Below are 16,420 nucleotides of genomic sequence, written 5' to 3'. Positions count from 1 at the left end.
TTCGAGAGATTTTATCTGCAAAATAATCATTAAAAACGTCACAGCAGGCTTCAGAAGAATCTAATAAAGGGTTCTGGGTAGGAGGTAGTTGGGTTAAGTTCCTCACTACCCTGAACAGTTCAGCTGGACGAGATTTTGCAGACGCAATAGATGCAGAATTGAAAGATTTCTTAGCTGCATCTATAACCACTAGATAGGACCTAAGAAAGGTCCCATGAAGTGTCTTATCGGATATGAGTTGAGATCTCTGCCAATGGCACTCTAGTCGTTGTCCAACCCGCTTCATTTGTCTAAGATCTTCCGTTGCAATTTTGAGCAGGTTGGAAAGGACGCTTGGGAGCGATCATGTCAATAGCTCTGGTAAGGTTGATATTCCACGTATTAACCAGAGTTTCGACAGAATCGCCAGCACTGTCAACCATAATACCCTCTAGGGCTTCTTGGAACCTGACGGGTTCCATCAGCCTTCGAGGGCGGACCATTCTAATCGGTCCTCCACCCCCGGAGACAGGGATAGTGGCCTTCAGTCCAACCTTAACCAGGAAATGATCCGTCCATGACAGAGCAGAGATACTAATTATCTCTGCCCACAGATATGCCTGTTCCGTGCAGAAGACTACATCGAGGGCATGACCTGCGCAATGTGTAGACTCGGAGACTATCTGGGAGAGGCCCATGTTTGTCATGGAAAGCATGAACTCTCGAGCCGCGCCAGTAAGGTTAGTCAGCCCAGTCTCAAGGGGGATGTTGAGGTCGTCCAGGACTAGCAGCCTAGGCGACTCCAACACCAGCTCTGAGACTAGTTATGTCAGCTCGGCTAGGAAGTCTGTTAGGTTACAGGGTGGACAATAAACCAACAAAATCCCCAGACTCTCCTTGGTCTTCAAGCTAAGGTAAATGCACTCGATGTGGTCTTATTCAGTTTGAGACCATTTTAGCTGCCCTTGCTCAATGCTAGGAAATCCTGGCAAATGTAGTTTTATAAAACATTAAGCCTTCTCTGGAGTTTATCACACAGGAGGCTTACCATGTGTAAATTGCCATTAAATCGTGCAAAACCTGTGATCAGCATTCACACCAGTGTGCATTTCTCCCGTCTGTAAAACATCAAGGAGGCGTCGCCACTTTCTTGTCCCATCAGTAAAGCATGCATTGGACCCGCCATTTGGCAACAACAGGAACTTCCGTTTTTGCCAAATAGCAGCTCCATGCACACTTTACTGAGTGGACAAGTGAGTGGCGATGCCTCCATTATGGTTTACAAATGGGAGCATCACACACCGGTATGAACGCTGATTGCAAGTTTTGCACAGTTTTGTACGATTTAATGTTGACTTACACATGGTAAACTTCCCGTGTGATAAACCCCTTTGTCAGAGATAGCTCTGGTGTGACAACAAGTGATAGTTCCCAAGATTCCCTAGCACTGAGCCAAAGCACTTAAAGTGGTGTCAGATTGGACTATTGCTGCAGTGTGTTTTGGACCATTGTCTCAAAAACATTTCATAGAGCTGAATAATTCTTAGAAAATGGAGAATTAATTCATTGCAATTAAAGGTTGGGGACAGAGGTGTAAAATTTTCAGAATTTTGAAGCCATTACATTAAAAAACTTGAAGAAATGCAGTATTTCCACTGTACAATTTAAAAGTCACTTTTTTTCTTTAGGGGCATAAAATTCATTGTATAACTTGGTTTGGGATAAAATTGTCATGTTTGCTATATTAAAATTACAATTTATTTAGAAAATAATTACAAATGGAATTTACTTTTTAAAAAAATTATGTATTTATTTTTACAAATGGAATTACAAGGTCCTGCACTATAAAGAAAACCTGAACTTGAACCTCTTTGTTTTTGCCAGTTTGAGAGCAGGCAAAAATAAAACACACACACACAAATTAAAAACAGAAGACACAATCATTATTATTATTATTATTATTATTATTAACCTTTATTTATAAAGCGCTGTAAATTTACACAGCGCTGTACATACAATCTTTTTAATTGGACGGTTCCCTGCCCTCAGGCTTACAATCTAAAAAGACACGTCACAAAGGGAGTGGTGGTGGGGAAGGGGCCTCTCATTAGTAAAACAGAGAATAATATTTTGTCTCCAGTAGTTGTCCATAGTGTCAAGCAGACATAACATATTCATAGCCATAAACAGCACAGAAAAGGAAACCAAGACCAGGAATTGTAACATTATACTATACATAATATTATGTAAAAGTACTCTTAGATAAATTTTTAAAATAATGTGGACCCAGTAAAAATATCTAAACATCTTTTCTTAAGCATGTCTTAGTGGTTAAAACACCAGTTCTGACAAATGGAAGATCAGAAGGTTGGCAGTTCGAGGCCCAAGTGCTGCATAATGGGGTGAACTCCTGTCACTAGTCTCAACCTCTGCCAATATAGCAGTTCAAAAGCATGCAATTGCAAGTAGATAAATAGGTACCACTTCTCAGCGAGAAGGTAACAGCGTTTGGGGCATTCATGCTGACCACATGACCACCAGAGTAGTCCTCGGATAACACTGGCTCTTCAGCTTAGAAACAGAGATGAGCACCACCCCCTACAGTTGGTTACGACTAGACATTCATTGCAAGGGACTTACCTTTACCTAATAGAAAACATTCCATAATCAATTTTTCATTTTTTTTCTTGAAAAAATGCGGGGGGGAGACAAAATAAACAAGTCCCCCCAAACAAAATCTAATGTGTTGCATAAACCAATAATTAATTCCTTAATTAGATGGTTATCTTTTTTTAAAAAAAATCATGGGATCCACAGAAAGCATGGGGTTTCTGTTGGCTTGTCACTATTGCCCTCTAGTGGCATATTTGTATTTGTTCTTTCAAAAGTAATATTTTTGTAGTTTTCAAGTTACCTCCCTCAACCTTACACTTTTCAACTGCTTGCTCTACTAATCCCCTAATCTTGGTGGCTGGAAATTGTGGTAACTGTAGCCTAATGTGTGTGGAAACTGCCAGATTGGGAAAGTCTGTCCTAAAGTATGAGACCTAATGGCCTAAACTTGATCACTGATTTGCATTTTTCTTCTCTTTCTACCCCCATCAAAAGATACGCTGATCAGTTACACAAGGCTGATGAGACAGGGGATCGGTACTTGGGCTGAACAGTCTGGAAGGGGCCCCAGTACTCAATAATACTGCACATTTTTTGACTTCTTTTTTTTTGGTAGCTTCCTTTTTTGTCAGTTTCTCAATACAAAATTCTGTATTACAAAATAGTAAAGATTTTTAGCAGGTCCAACCTTGCTGCAGAAGATAGCAGGGTTGGGGCCCAACTGAGAGGAAGAAAGCTGTGGGTGAGAAAAAAGATGCAGTAGTACTAGCTCCTCTGAACAAATTTTGCAAAGAAAACCTATGATAGGGTAGTCTTAGGTCCAAAATACACTGCAGAAATAATCCAGTTTGAGACTATGTTAACTGCCCTGGAAATTGTAGGTTGTTGTGGCACCAGAGCTCTGACAGAAAAAAACTAAATGTTTCATAAAACTACAGTTCCCAGAATTTCCTAGCATTGAGCCAGGGCACTTAAACTAGCTTCAAAGTGGATTCTTTTGGCAGTGTGTTTTGGCTCTTAGGGTCACTATAAGTTGGAAATGACTTGAAGGCATACAACCACAAAGTTTGTTTAGATTGCAACAGAATTATCTGTTCATTCCATTTACAGAACACTGATCCAATGTAATTTTAAAGTGTATCAAGAAGTGGTATAAACATCAGATGATGAACAGAAAATGTGAAAGTCTTAATCAGAGAAATTTTGAATGATTCTGAACATTTATTATTATTATTATTGTTATTATTATTATTATTTTCCCGCCTCTCCCAGATGGATCAAGGCAGGATTACAGTCTGCTAAAACGCATACATCAGTAATAAAGTACATATAAAAATACATCAATAAAAATACAATTAATCTTAAAAGCTAACTCATCGTCAAGTGGTAATGCAATAGATTCATAGAATGGTCTGAAGGTGTCTCTTACATAAGGTCAGGTGGGTAAGCTCACCAGAAGAGATCCATCTTAAGTGCCCTCTTAAATGTCTCCAAGAAGGTAATAAGACGGATCTCTTCCAGAAGACCGTTCGACAGTTTTGGAGCAGCTCCTGTGAAGGCTTTCTGGGAAGTCGATATGAGTCTAGTTGATTGATGTTCTAACACATTCATGAAATACTTTTTTTAACTGTGTTGTGCAAAAATCAATGGTAAATCACATGCCAGGGCAATTCATCCAATGGTTCCCTCACATTAAACGACTAAGGCCTAAATTGCCAATCCAACTCAGGTAAAACCATTGAATTTCCCTGTGAATGATTTGTTGCTGCTTATTACCTGATAATTCCTGGGATAATGGGTCTTCAGTCATGACATCATGTGAAAATCATAATTGCAATTACGCAATTTTCATGGGATAATCACTGTTTAAACCCCCGATTTTCCCCATGTGAAAGTCCTCTGTCCATTGTTGTTGTTTTTAAGTGTCCTCAAGTAGGCCTTGACTCATTGGGACCTTGTGAGTGAAAGTCCTCCAAGCCCCCCTGCTCTGTTCAGGTCCTGCAGGCTCAGGATTGTGACATCCTTGATTTGTTCTCTTCATCTGGTATATAGTTTTCCTCTCTTTCTACTGCCCTCCACCTTTCCTAGCATTATTGTCTTTTCTAGTGAGTCATCCCTTTTTATGATGTGGCCAAAGTACAGCAGCCTCAATTTACTCATCTTGGCTTCCAGAGAAAATTCAGGCTTGATCTGTTCTGGGATCCATTTGTTTGTCTTTTTGGCCACTATCATCTATGCAGTAAAAAGCTTTTCTGTAGTCTATAAAGCACATGCTGATTTTCTTCTGTAATTCCCTGGTGTAATGATCCATGATATGTTTGCAGTGTGCACCCTAGTGCCTCTTCCTTTCCTGAACCCACCTTGCAACTGTGAAATTTCTCTCTTCATATGTGGTAGGAGTAGGGTTGCCATAATTCTCTTCCACAAAATTGGGACAAAATATAGGACAAAATGGAGGACATTCAATAAAAATGGAGGACACGACCAACTAAAGGTGATGGCAGCTTTCAATGTCCACCTGCAGCCCCCAAGACCACCAGGCTGCCCCCAGAGGTCCCAGCCAGGTCTGCTTGCCTATCTGACCACCCCCACCGCCACAGCCTGTGGGCTAGGCCTCCCACTCTCTCTGGATCTCCTCCAGCTGGCAGAGGCCCTGTGGCAGGTGTCAGAATCCACCTTCAGGCAGCCATTCAGGGGGTATTCTGCCATGAGGTTTGTAGAGATAGATAGATAGATAGATAGATAGATAGATAGATAGATAGATGGATAGACCTTGTAGAGATAGATGGATGGATAGATAGATAGATAGATAGATAGATAAACTGCAGAATGGGGGCCAGTGAATAGGCTCTCACACACAAATAGGGATAGAGATAGATAAGCATATATAGAGAGGGAGTAGAGATATAGATAGATAGGCATTTTTGGGAAGGAGGACTGCCACCATGGGGAATGGGCCGGATGGTCACGTATCGCAGACAGGCAGTTTTATGAGGGCTGGATGGGTAACAGATACCATAGATGCATACATCCTTAGATCTCTCCTAGTCAAAGGAACTAGGAACCAAATGGTTACTCCCCCCCCTTCTTCTCCCCTTCAGCACAAAGGGAGGAATTCTACATCAAAGCTGACCAGAAGAAAGTGCCTTTGGAAAAAAGCAACCAAAGGGGGGGGGTCTGGGGGATTTTAAAGTGCTGGAGTTCTCCAGATTCAGCAAAGACGTGATTCAGTGTATTTCTACTTTCCTTGATAATAAATTTCTGTTTTTACAATAGTTGTTGTTAAGGTCTGGTTAGAATACGCAATTCTCACAGCAGGGAGGCCTTGACCCCTGGATGTTTTGGAGGCTGACTTATTGGCCAGTGTCATGCCCAGCCTGGAAGATGGCTTGGAGGACTCAGAGGATGAGCTAGAGCCTCTGGGATCTGAACCTATAATGGAGAAGCCAGAGCCCCAGGGGCTTGAACCTGTAATGGAGGAGCCAGAGGCTGGCCCTAGTTCTGCTGGAGCAGAGTCTATGGCCCCTCCAGAGGTTCAGCAGTCAAGTTTGCCTGGTGCCGAGGCTGTGGACATGGAGGAGCATCTGGGCAGTGTGCCTACCTTCAATGAGCGTCGAGCAGAAAGAGAGGGCCTTCGAAGATCTCGGAGGCTTTATCAGAAGCGTCTTCGTAATCAGGCACAGCTGAAGGCCAGCTCCTTGCCTTCTTAAGCACCTGGAGCATGTGTGGTTCTTTGCCAGTGGATATCTGACTCTTTTAGGGGAAAGACTCTGTCTCTGGCTCCTTGGCTTCTTGTCTTGAATACCCGGAAACCTTGACCTTGGACTGCTTCATCGACCTGCCTATCTGTTACCCTGAACCTCAGACCGTCTGACAATTCTCTTGGTAATCCCTTTTGGTAAAGCTACTGCAACTCTCTAGGACTGTGTAGCTTACACTGACTTTGCTGTGCTGGGAGGGGGTTGTTTGTTTGAGAACTAGCTGCCTTATCAGCCCTTTGGCTGCTTTCCCGGACAGCCAGTTGGCTGAGGCCCCACACAACTGCGTCAGAGTCAGGGAGGCCTTGCTAGGTCCGGGACATGATCCCAAAACCTGATGGGACATCCCAAAGTGCCTTAAATACTGGGAATGTCCCAGGAAAAAACGGGATATGGCAATCCTAGATAGGAGTCTCTGCTACAGAATTTTAAACATAACTTTGCAATGCATGAGAAATAATGCAATAGTCCTGTAGTTACTGTACTGTTTTATATCTCCTTTTTAAGGTGTTTATCAGACGAGCTCTTAAAGAGGTACTATTCCAGTGTGACTCCTCTAGCTGCCTCCTGTTGCATGCTGGGATTGGCAGTTTTAAGGAGGGGTATTTAGAATTCTCAGGCAGAGAAGTTCAGCTCCTTAAAACTGCCAATCCCAGCATGCAACAGGAGGCTGCTAGAGGAGTCACACTGGAATAGTACCTCTTTAAGAGCATAGTGTGATAAACATCTAAGTGATGGGAATGTATATTGATCATTTCCAATCTGTGGACTATATTTTGTTAGCAGAATTATAGTCGATTCTATCTATAGATTGCAACCATTCTATTGTTATATCATCTTTCTCTGATGCTTTATTCTTCTCAGTTGCTTGGGTTACCACTTTAACTTCACTTTCCAAAATTTGAGTTTTATCTTCATATGATTCTTCTTCCCATTTATGATTCATCCTTCTTTCTCTTTTATATAGCTCTTCAATGTATTGCCTAAAAAAATATTTTCACTTTTGTAGTGTATTATGTTCCTCTGCTGGTCAAGTAACATCCTCATTCTTGATTAAAATTTCCTTTTCATTTCTTAAGTTATTGTGGAAGAGGTCTTTGGTTCTTCCTAATTTGTTCTTAGCTTCAATTTCTCTGCATTGATTATTATAATAATTCTCTTTCTACTTTTTTTTTCTTTTTGCTTTTCTTCTTTCTTTCACTGCTCGCAGTCTTTCATCTTCCATCTGTTTTTCTTCTCTTTAATTTTGGCCACAGCATCTTTAACTCTTTGTTCATAGTTCTTTTGCTTCCTGGTCAATTATGCTTAACAATGCAAATCTATTTTTCACTTTTTCTTTGAATTCAGCTGAGATGTTCTTCAGCTCATATTTTGGCATGGTGATTGATTTTGTATTCTTCTTCAGCTTTATTTTAATTTTTGGTATTAATAGTTCAATGATTGTGCCACAGTCTGTGCCTGGTCTTGTTTTTGCTATGAATATAGAGCTTCTCCATCTTCTGTTTCTGATTATTTAATCTATATGATCTTTGTATTATATATCTGGTGATGTCCATGTATATAATCTCATCTCAGGTTGTATGAAGAAAGTGTTTCCTATGAATAGTTTTCTGGCCTCAAAACTCTGTCAGCTGATCTCCTCCTTCATTTCTTGATCCTAGTCCAAATAGGTCTTCTGTTTTTGAAACTGTTCCTCTTCTTAATTTTGCATTCCAATCATCGATGGTTAGCAAGAAATCCTGTTTTAGTGTGGTGTCAAATTCTTTCAAATCTCTCAATTTCTTTTTTTTTTTTCCTTTTTCCTCCCCACATCTGTGGCTGGCACTTAGACATGAATTATGGCAATGTTAATTGGTTTCCCCTGAAGTCTTATTGACATGATGTAATCTGACTTTGTGCTGTATACTTTGATTGATTTTACTAAGTCTCATCTCACTATTAATGCCACCCCATTTCTTCTTGTCTTTTCATTTGCTGAGTAATGCACTGTGGACTTGTCCAACTCAAAATGTCTTTTTCCTGTCCATTTTAGCTCACCTACCCTAGTCTTGCTGTTTATATGTTCTGTTTCCTTTTTTACTATATCTATCTTCCCTTGACTCATACATTTCATGTTCTTATGTATATTGCAGCTTCTGGTACTTTTTAGCTTTTGAGCATGTCTACTGTTTGTTTTCCTTTTTGCCTGAGTTCAGTTGTGCCTTTTTCTCCATCCCTGTTTATAATTACCTTTTGCTCTGCCCTTTTAGTGCCTTGCTTGTGTCTTATTAGTACCTTTTGTTTCATTTTGGATTGTCTCATCACAGAGTTTTCTCAGAAGTTTTATCACACGGAAGGAATTTCTCTTAATTTTTAATGAAAAGAAAGTGGGACCAGAATGCATTCACGTGAATTCGCTAGTTCAGCAAATTTACATGAATTCGAATTGTGTTCAAACTGACTTCCCATTGCCCGAAAATAGCTTGCCATTGCCTGAAATTGCGTGTGATCATCTTTCATGCAACAACGTTAAACCCCATGATTGCGTTCGGATTGCCACTGGATTATACTTCCAATATCCCTTGTCTGATAAACTCCTCAGTGAAGGGTTCCTGCAAGGAGTCACTATTGCCTCCTTATACATTCAGTAAGAACATGTGTTAGTTATGGTGTCACTGTTGTTATCTCCAAGAGGTTCTCCACCAATGTCACCCTCCGCTACAGCTGCTGCCCAGTAATTGTTTGTCACCTCAATGCTAATATCAGCATACATCATGCTCAATACTGTTCCAACTTCCTTCAAGTTCTGTTACTCCTCAGACTCTATCCTCCTCTGGTCATCGCTCTCTGTTTCTACACTGCCATTGCTCTCCATCCTTCAGTACTTCTGTCTCTTCTTGCTCTGTTGTCATCCCCACACTTTCCTCTTCCCAGTAGTGAGTTTCGCATGAAAGTGATTGTGGGCCGAGCTGTCCCCTTGCTCTGCCTCCTTGCATTCCATGTGAGTATGCTGCTGGCTGGCAGCAAGACTGTCCCTCAACTTTATCCCTTCTCTCTTCCTGCAGTGGATGCAGCTGAGTGCCAACAGTGGTGATGGTGGGCTGGGTCATTATCTGCTCCTATATAAAGATTTCAAGATGTAGAAATTCAAATTGCAACAATTATTTCCAATGAATTGTTTCCAAATTCTGTATGTCTGTGAGAATCTGCTTTTACCAAGAAAAGGGATGTACAGTATGTGTGAGAGGATCAGACTCTACCATCCTTTCCCCATGTTGTCTACCAAAAGTTGGCCACCCAAATTCTTTTTTTTTTCCTGTTCTACTTTAGAAATAGATTAGATTGGAAGTAAAGTAATCTGCTACAAGTTTAGAAGAAGGAGAAATGTTTAGTTCTAAATGTACCCCTAAGTTCTATCTGATGTTAAAATCCAACATCGCCACCCCTGCTTTACACACAAATGGGTCAGAATTATGATTGCCATGAACCTTGTCCTTAAATACAGTTCTATTAATTTAATTTCCAAGTACCTTTTTTTCTGCAAGTACCCTGTCAAACCAAAACTATGAAAACCTGTTATTTATAAAAGCAAGAATGTGGCCTGTATTTTCTGTTTTGCATGCTCTGATCCTTTTGCTACTGATTTGATATGTAAAAACCAAGGTGGGTATATTGCTATCATGATGTCTAATCAGGATCACAGATTAACAAAGGACCCGAACAGACAAGCCAAAATAAAGCTGCTTCAGGTCACTATGGAGGTATGCTGTTTAAATGACACACACATCTTAAGAGGCCAGAAGTTGTACCAAAGCTGCACTCTAGTCCTTAGGACTGGAGCATGGCTTTCGGCGCAGCTTCCAGCCTCTTAGGATGCGTGCAGCATTTAAACAGCATACCTCCAAACTGCCCTGAAGCAGCTTTATTTTGGCCTGTCTGTTTGGGCCCAAAGATATTCCAATAAAGGCAGTGAATACTCCAAGCCAGACATGACTTACAGGAATTCTGATCAATATAGAAAGACTACTAAAATCAGATTAAACTAAATACAGCCATTTGTGTGTGAACAGTTCGTGTTTTTTTTTATATCCAGGGTCATGTAAACTCCCACCAGTGAGCAGACTGATGAGTGAAGTTGCTAAAAAGAAGAAGACTCTTCTTAAAATGTATGTTACATGTTTTTGTATACTGGGAAAGGTGGGTAGACATGTTAGTCTGTTGCAGAAACACCAATTGAGGGTCTTCAGCAAGGTTGCCATACTACCCAAATAACCAGGATTTACCCAGATTATATGCAAGCCACCAAGTGCCTGTTTGTACAATCAATTTGCTCATATTCCAAGCCTTCGTGTTTTTAAAAAGAAAGTCTCTAGTGTTTGCAGAAACAGAGATATGGACAAAGTGTGGGCACATTCTTCTGTCAAAATCATAGAATCATAGAGCTGGAAGAAATCACAAGGGCCATCAAGTTTAACCTCTGTCATGCAAGAACACAAAATCAAAGCACTCTTGGCAGATGGCCATCCAGGATCTGTTTAACGATCTCCAAAGAAGAATCCACCATTCTCTGAGGGAGTGTGTTTCACCGTCAAACAACTCTTACTGTCAGGAAACTTTTCCTAATGTCAAGGTGGAGTCCCTTTTCCTCTAGTTTGAATCCATTGCTCCAGGTCCTATTCTCTGGAGCAGCAGAAAAAAAGCTTGCTCCATGACACCCCTTCAAATATTTAAACAGGGTTATCATATCATCTCTTATCTTTCTCTTCTTCCAGGCAAAATATACCCAGAAAGAAAAGAGCTTAGGAAGGTCTGTTTTGTTCTAATATAAAAGAAATTGTTCTGCAAGGGGCAAGTCTGCCTCACCTTTTGGGCATTAGGGAAATAAGAGTGAGTAATACAAGCAGTGGAATGCAAGAAGCAAATGGACACACTGCAAGTGTGCAAGGAGTGAGCAGTGCAAGCACCAGAGTGTAAGAGGGTGTGATTTACAAGAGCTCGAGAAAAGACAAGAGAAGGAGCAGGAAAGATGGGAGAGGGAGCAATGGAGTGCAAGAAGCAAGAGAGGAATATATCAAAAGGGTGCCAAGAAAGACGATGAAGGGAGCAGGAGAGTGAGCTGTGCAAGTCGCAGAGTACAAAAAGCTATAAAAGTGCACTTTGCAAGGCAAGGTAAGGAATAAGAGAAAAGAAGTCAGCAGCAACAGCAGTGTATGAAAAGCAAGGGAGAGAGCCATTATGAGGGTGCAAGATGAGGGATGGGAGGGAATAAAAGGGAAAGGAGAGTGACAGGCCAAAATAAAGCTGCTTTGAGTCTCTTTGGAAGTATGCTGTTTTAATGATACATGCATCCTAAGAGGCCAGAAGCCACGCCAAAGCCATGCTCCAGTCTTAAGGACTGGAGCACGGCTTTGGTGCAGCTTCTGGACTCTTAAAATCCGTGTGTCATTTAAACAGCATACCTCCAAAGAGACACGAAGCAGCTTTATTTTGGCCTGTCTGTATGGGCCCCTAGTAATGCAAGTGGTGAAGTTCAAAAAGCAAGGGAGCAACCTGTAAGGCAGGTTTGCTGAAAGACAGTGGTGGGCCAAGTTTATATGGTAAATTACATGACCAAGTAGACATTTAAACTTGGGTTGCACAGTTCCAAGTCCAGCACTTTAAACATTACACTGCACTGTTTCAGTTTGATTAGTTTTAACTGCAGAAAGTGGTATTAAAACTGAAACAGAGGAGGAAAAGCAAATACAACAAGTACTGTGCAGAATTTACATCAGTAGAATGCAAATTAGGGTAATTTGCATAATCCAGATGATTTGCATAATATGCTAAATAGATACCAAGATTTGAGGAAGTGGAATATGACAACCCTAGTCTTGATGCATCTTAAAGACTTAGGCCTATTACAGACTGCCAAAATAAAGCTGCTTCAGGTCTCTTTGGAGGTATGTTATTTAAATGATGCATGTGTCCTAAGAGTCCGGAGGTCGCGCCAAAGCCACACTCCATTCATAAGCACTGGAGTGCAGCTTTGGTGCAGCTTCCGGATTCTTAGGATGCATGCATCATTTAAACAGCATACCTCCAAAGAGACCCGAAGCAGCTTTATTTTGGCAGTCTATAACAGGCCTTACTGATTGCATATGCCATGAGTTTTCAGGTACTCCAGCCATGAAAACATGTGATGAAGCAGGCTGCTGTTCAAATGAAATTATGTCAGATATTACTTTTAAGTCTTTAAGATGTCAGAAGACTCTTTATTCTTCTTCTATATTTTATATTAAACACTTCAGTAATTTTGTTCAATGCTCTTCTAACTTACTGAAAAAGCACATAGAATCATGGTCCAAATATTATGTCAAGGGTTCTTTGATATGATAACATGGTATGGTTGGTTGCACATTCTAGATTGGAAGAAGAGAAGAAATTAAGCCTTCCTTACCCAGTAGCCAAGTCTGAGAATGGTTGCAGTCTGCATTTGGTCTTCTGCAAAAAAAAGCACATAACAGCTGTAGAGTGAGATACATAGCATTGGTGGGGAAATTAAACTCCTGGGAGGAAAACAGAATTAGGTAGGTTGAAAAGTCCTGGCAAAGACTCCTCTTGAGCCATGCCAACATTTCAGGATGCATGGAACTTGTAGGTTTCCTAGCCCCCTGCATATCACATTTTGTTCTGAAAGAAAAGAGGTTAGGAAGGCCTGTTTTGTTCTAATATAGAGGTGGGGAACTATGGTTGGTCTGGGGGCCAACTTTCTGCCCCCAGGATGCAAGCTGGGTTCAGGAAAGGAAGAGGAAAAATGAAGAATTTCAAAAGAAAATCAGCCTATGCTTATGATAGCAAAGCCTTTGATTGTATATCATGAAACGCTATGGTTTGCTTTTAATGAAATGGGTGTACTAGTAAAAGAGGTTTCCACCTCAACGTTAGGAGAAGTTTGATAGTTTGACACACTATCTCAGATTGTGGTGAAGTCTCCTTCTTTGGAGGTTTTTAAACAGAGGCTGGATGGCCATCTGGTGAGCGAGGGGGTTGTTTTGACTGTGTATTCCTGCTTGGCAGGAAGTTGATGGCCTTTGAGGTCTCTTCCAATTCTATAATTCTAGGGCTTCTGTTGTCTGTGCTAAGCGTCACAACTAGAATATGACTGAAGTTGCTTGAAATCTTGATGTTATTTCCATTTTTTTTCTACTGCAGGGGTTTTCCCATTGAAAAGGACAGCATAAAGACAAGCTTTGTTGCCTACATGGATGAAATTGCTGCTTGTGCAGGGGTCAAGCCCAACTTGCTGTTGCTCTTCCTATTAGACCCCAAGCTAGCTTGGAAAATTCTTTGTGGGCCCTGCACTTCTTATCAGTATCGTCTGACTGGACCTGGGAAATGGAAAAAAGCCAGAAGTGCAATACTGACTGAGTGGGACCGAGTTCTAAAGCCCCTGAAGACTAGAGCTACCAATCATTCTCCCACACATTCCATGGCTTCCTTCTGGTTTAAGGTCCTTGGCTGTTCCTTCCTTGGGACAGCCCTGGTCATTTTAAAATTCTCATCTCTTTCATGGTTACCCAGGCTAAAGTAAAATAAGAGGTGCCCTTTTCACATTATATGTATTTCTTGGTTTCATTATGTGGGTGAGTTGTCTACTGAACACAGCAAAACAAAAAAGAAGAAAATAAGACCTGACTCTAAAAATAATAACCAAAAAACCAAAAGAATACTGATTATACAGAGTATTATATATAATACAATAAATAATAATAAGAACTGTGTAATATCATTTTGTTGTAAATACTTAATTCATGATTTGTGGTCAATACATACATTAAAGATATTTTACACAAGAGGCAAACAATAGAATCACAGAATTGTAGAATTGGAAGAGACCGCAAGGGTCACCCAGTCAACCCCCTGCCATGCAGAAACTCTCCATCAAAGCGTCCTTGAAAGATGGCCATCCAGCTTCTGTTTAATGACCTCCAAAGGAGGAGACTCCAATACCCTCTGAGAGAGTGTATTCCACTGTTGAACAGCCCTTACTGTCAGGAAGTTCCTCCTAATGTTGAGGTGGAATCTCTTTTCCTGTAGCTTGCATCCATTGTTCCGAGTCTTTGTTCTCTGGAGCAGCAGAAAACAAGCTTGCTCCCTCAATATGACATCCCTTCAAATATTTAAACAGGGCTATCATATCACCTCTTAACCTTCTCTTCTCCAGGCTAATCATCCCCAGCCCCCTAAGTCATTCTTCATAGGGCATGGTTTCCAGACCCTTTACCATTTTAGTCTCCCTCCTTTGGACATGCTCCAGTTTCTCAACATCCTTTTTGAATTGTGGTGCCCAGAACTGGAAACTGAAAAGCAGAATACGGTGGCACTATTACTTCCCTTGACCTAGACACTGTACTTCTATTGATGCAGGCTAAAATAGCATTGGCCTTTTTAGCTTCCACATTGAAGTGTTGACTCATGTTCAGCTCGTAGCCTACCTGGACTCCTAGATAGGGTTGCCATAACCCGGTGGGAGGTGTGGCTCCCCTGCTTTCTAGGGGGCGTTCCCAGTTCCGTCATGCCCTCTTCAATTCCCGGGTGGCTGCTCGGCTCCTGGCCCTGCTGCATCCCTATATTGTGATGAGCGTAACAGCCAGGGCTGGAGCTGGCAGGGGAGGGCTCTGCTGCTCTGCCTTGCCCCTATTGGCCAGCCCTCCCAAGGAGCAGGCTTTACAGTGTTGACAATCTGGTGACTTTCACACCAAAATGGGTACTTTTCAGAGCCTTTGGTGTGATTTTGGTGATTGGTTTTCATGGTAATTTTGAGAGTTGAAATAAGTATTTGGTGAGATATGGGGGGGATTTGGTGAGTTTTGGCCAAACGTTTGGGGAATTATCTTCGAGGCTTGTTGGCAACACTGTTAGTCAGGCAGGGCAACAAGGTGCGAGGAGGAGCAGGGCCAGGCAGGTCGGCAGCAGCAGTGCCCCCCCCCGCCCGTCCAGGCAGGCCGCTGGGAGAGGGGAGGAAAAGGCCCTGGCCTCTGGGGCAGCCTGGCCTGGGGAAGGAAAGGGCCCTTTCCTGGAACCCCTGCCCCCCAGCCCTACTCCTCCTGCTGCTCTTGCAAGGAAGGGGCTCTGAAGAGCCGGGAGAGCTGCCTCACTAAAGGGGAGGGGCGCCTCAGGGACCCAGCCATCGGAGAGGAAGAGGAGGAAGAGCCTCGGCAAGGCTCAGAAGAGGAGGAAGGGGCTGGCACCCGGGAGAGGCAAGAGGGCACCTTCCAGGCCCCTCCTGGGCCCCAGGCTCCCCCCCCCCCCCCCCCCCCCCGCCCCTCCGACGCCCCCCCCCCCCCCCCCCCCCCACCCCCCCCCCTCTCCTCTCTAACCCTCTCTCTGACTCCCTCTCCCCGTTACCCCACTTTAACTGAGCCCTTTCTAACCCCCTTCTATCTACCTCCTTCTCTCCATCTAAACTCCCCTCCAACCCCTATCTACTCCCCCCTCTCTCTAACCCAGTGCTCTTGAAGTAATTTTGGACTTCAGCTCCCAGAATCTCAGACTATTGGGCAACATGTCTGAGGCTTCTGGGAGTTGAAGTCCAAAATCTCTTAAAGGACACAGTTTGGGAACCACTGCTGTAACCCCCTTATTTAATAATAATAATAATAATAAGAAGAAGAAGATGATGATTTATTTATATACCGCCCAATCACTGGGAATCCGAGCGGTTTGTGAAATTCACAGATAGCCAAACTACACAGGCAAATCAGCTCCTGGCACTGAACAAGCAGAGCTCTGCTCTGGAGCCACAACAAATTACATTTCCCAGAATTCCATAGCATTAATCCAGGACAGTTAAAGTACTGTCAGACTGGGTTAGTTCTGCAGTGTGTATGTAGTCTGAGAGCCCTGCAGAGAGAACAACTCTGGTGCTTTAGAATTTAAGCCCATCTAACCCCCCTCTATCTAAGCCCTCTTTAACCCGCTCTATCTAACTCCATTATTTATGTCTCTAAGCCCCCCTCTAAGCCCTCTCTATCTTACTCCTCTTTATCTAACCCTAACCCCCTCTAGGTACCCCATCTAGCCCTCCTTCTATAGCCCCCCTTTCTCAA

At 42.3% G+C, this 16,420-nt stretch overlaps 1 protein-coding gene across 3 annotated transcripts in view; it reads left to right on the top strand.

Annotated features, from left to right (window-relative positions):
• FMO4 (flavin containing dimethylaniline monoxygenase 4) overlaps window positions 1-14,100 on the top strand; it is a 55,414-nt gene extending 41,314 nt beyond the window's left edge. For 2 of the 3 annotated variants that reach the window (XM_042466072.1, XM_042466071.1), the window contains exons 7-8: window positions 10,423-10,495; window positions 13,524-14,100. In XM_042466072.1, coding sequence (XP_042322006.1) covers window positions 10,423-10,495; window positions 13,524-13,902 — 452 coding nt within the window. In that variant the 3' untranslated portion in view covers window positions 13,903-14,100. The remainder of the gene's footprint in view (window positions 1-10,422; window positions 10,496-13,523) is intronic. The other variant, XR_006103786.1, reaches the window with a different exon arrangement.
• Window positions 14,101-16,420: the final 2,320 nt, after the last annotated feature.

Source organism: Sceloporus undulatus, chromosome 4 (genome assembly GCF_019175285.1).
Source record: "Sceloporus undulatus isolate JIND9_A2432 ecotype Alabama chromosome 4, SceUnd_v1.1, whole genome shotgun sequence".
Lineage (NCBI taxonomy): Eukaryota > Metazoa > Chordata > Lepidosauria > Squamata > Phrynosomatidae > Sceloporus > Sceloporus undulatus.
Note: the sequence above shows the minus strand (reverse complement) of the source record. Positions and strands in the feature narration are given on the sequence as shown.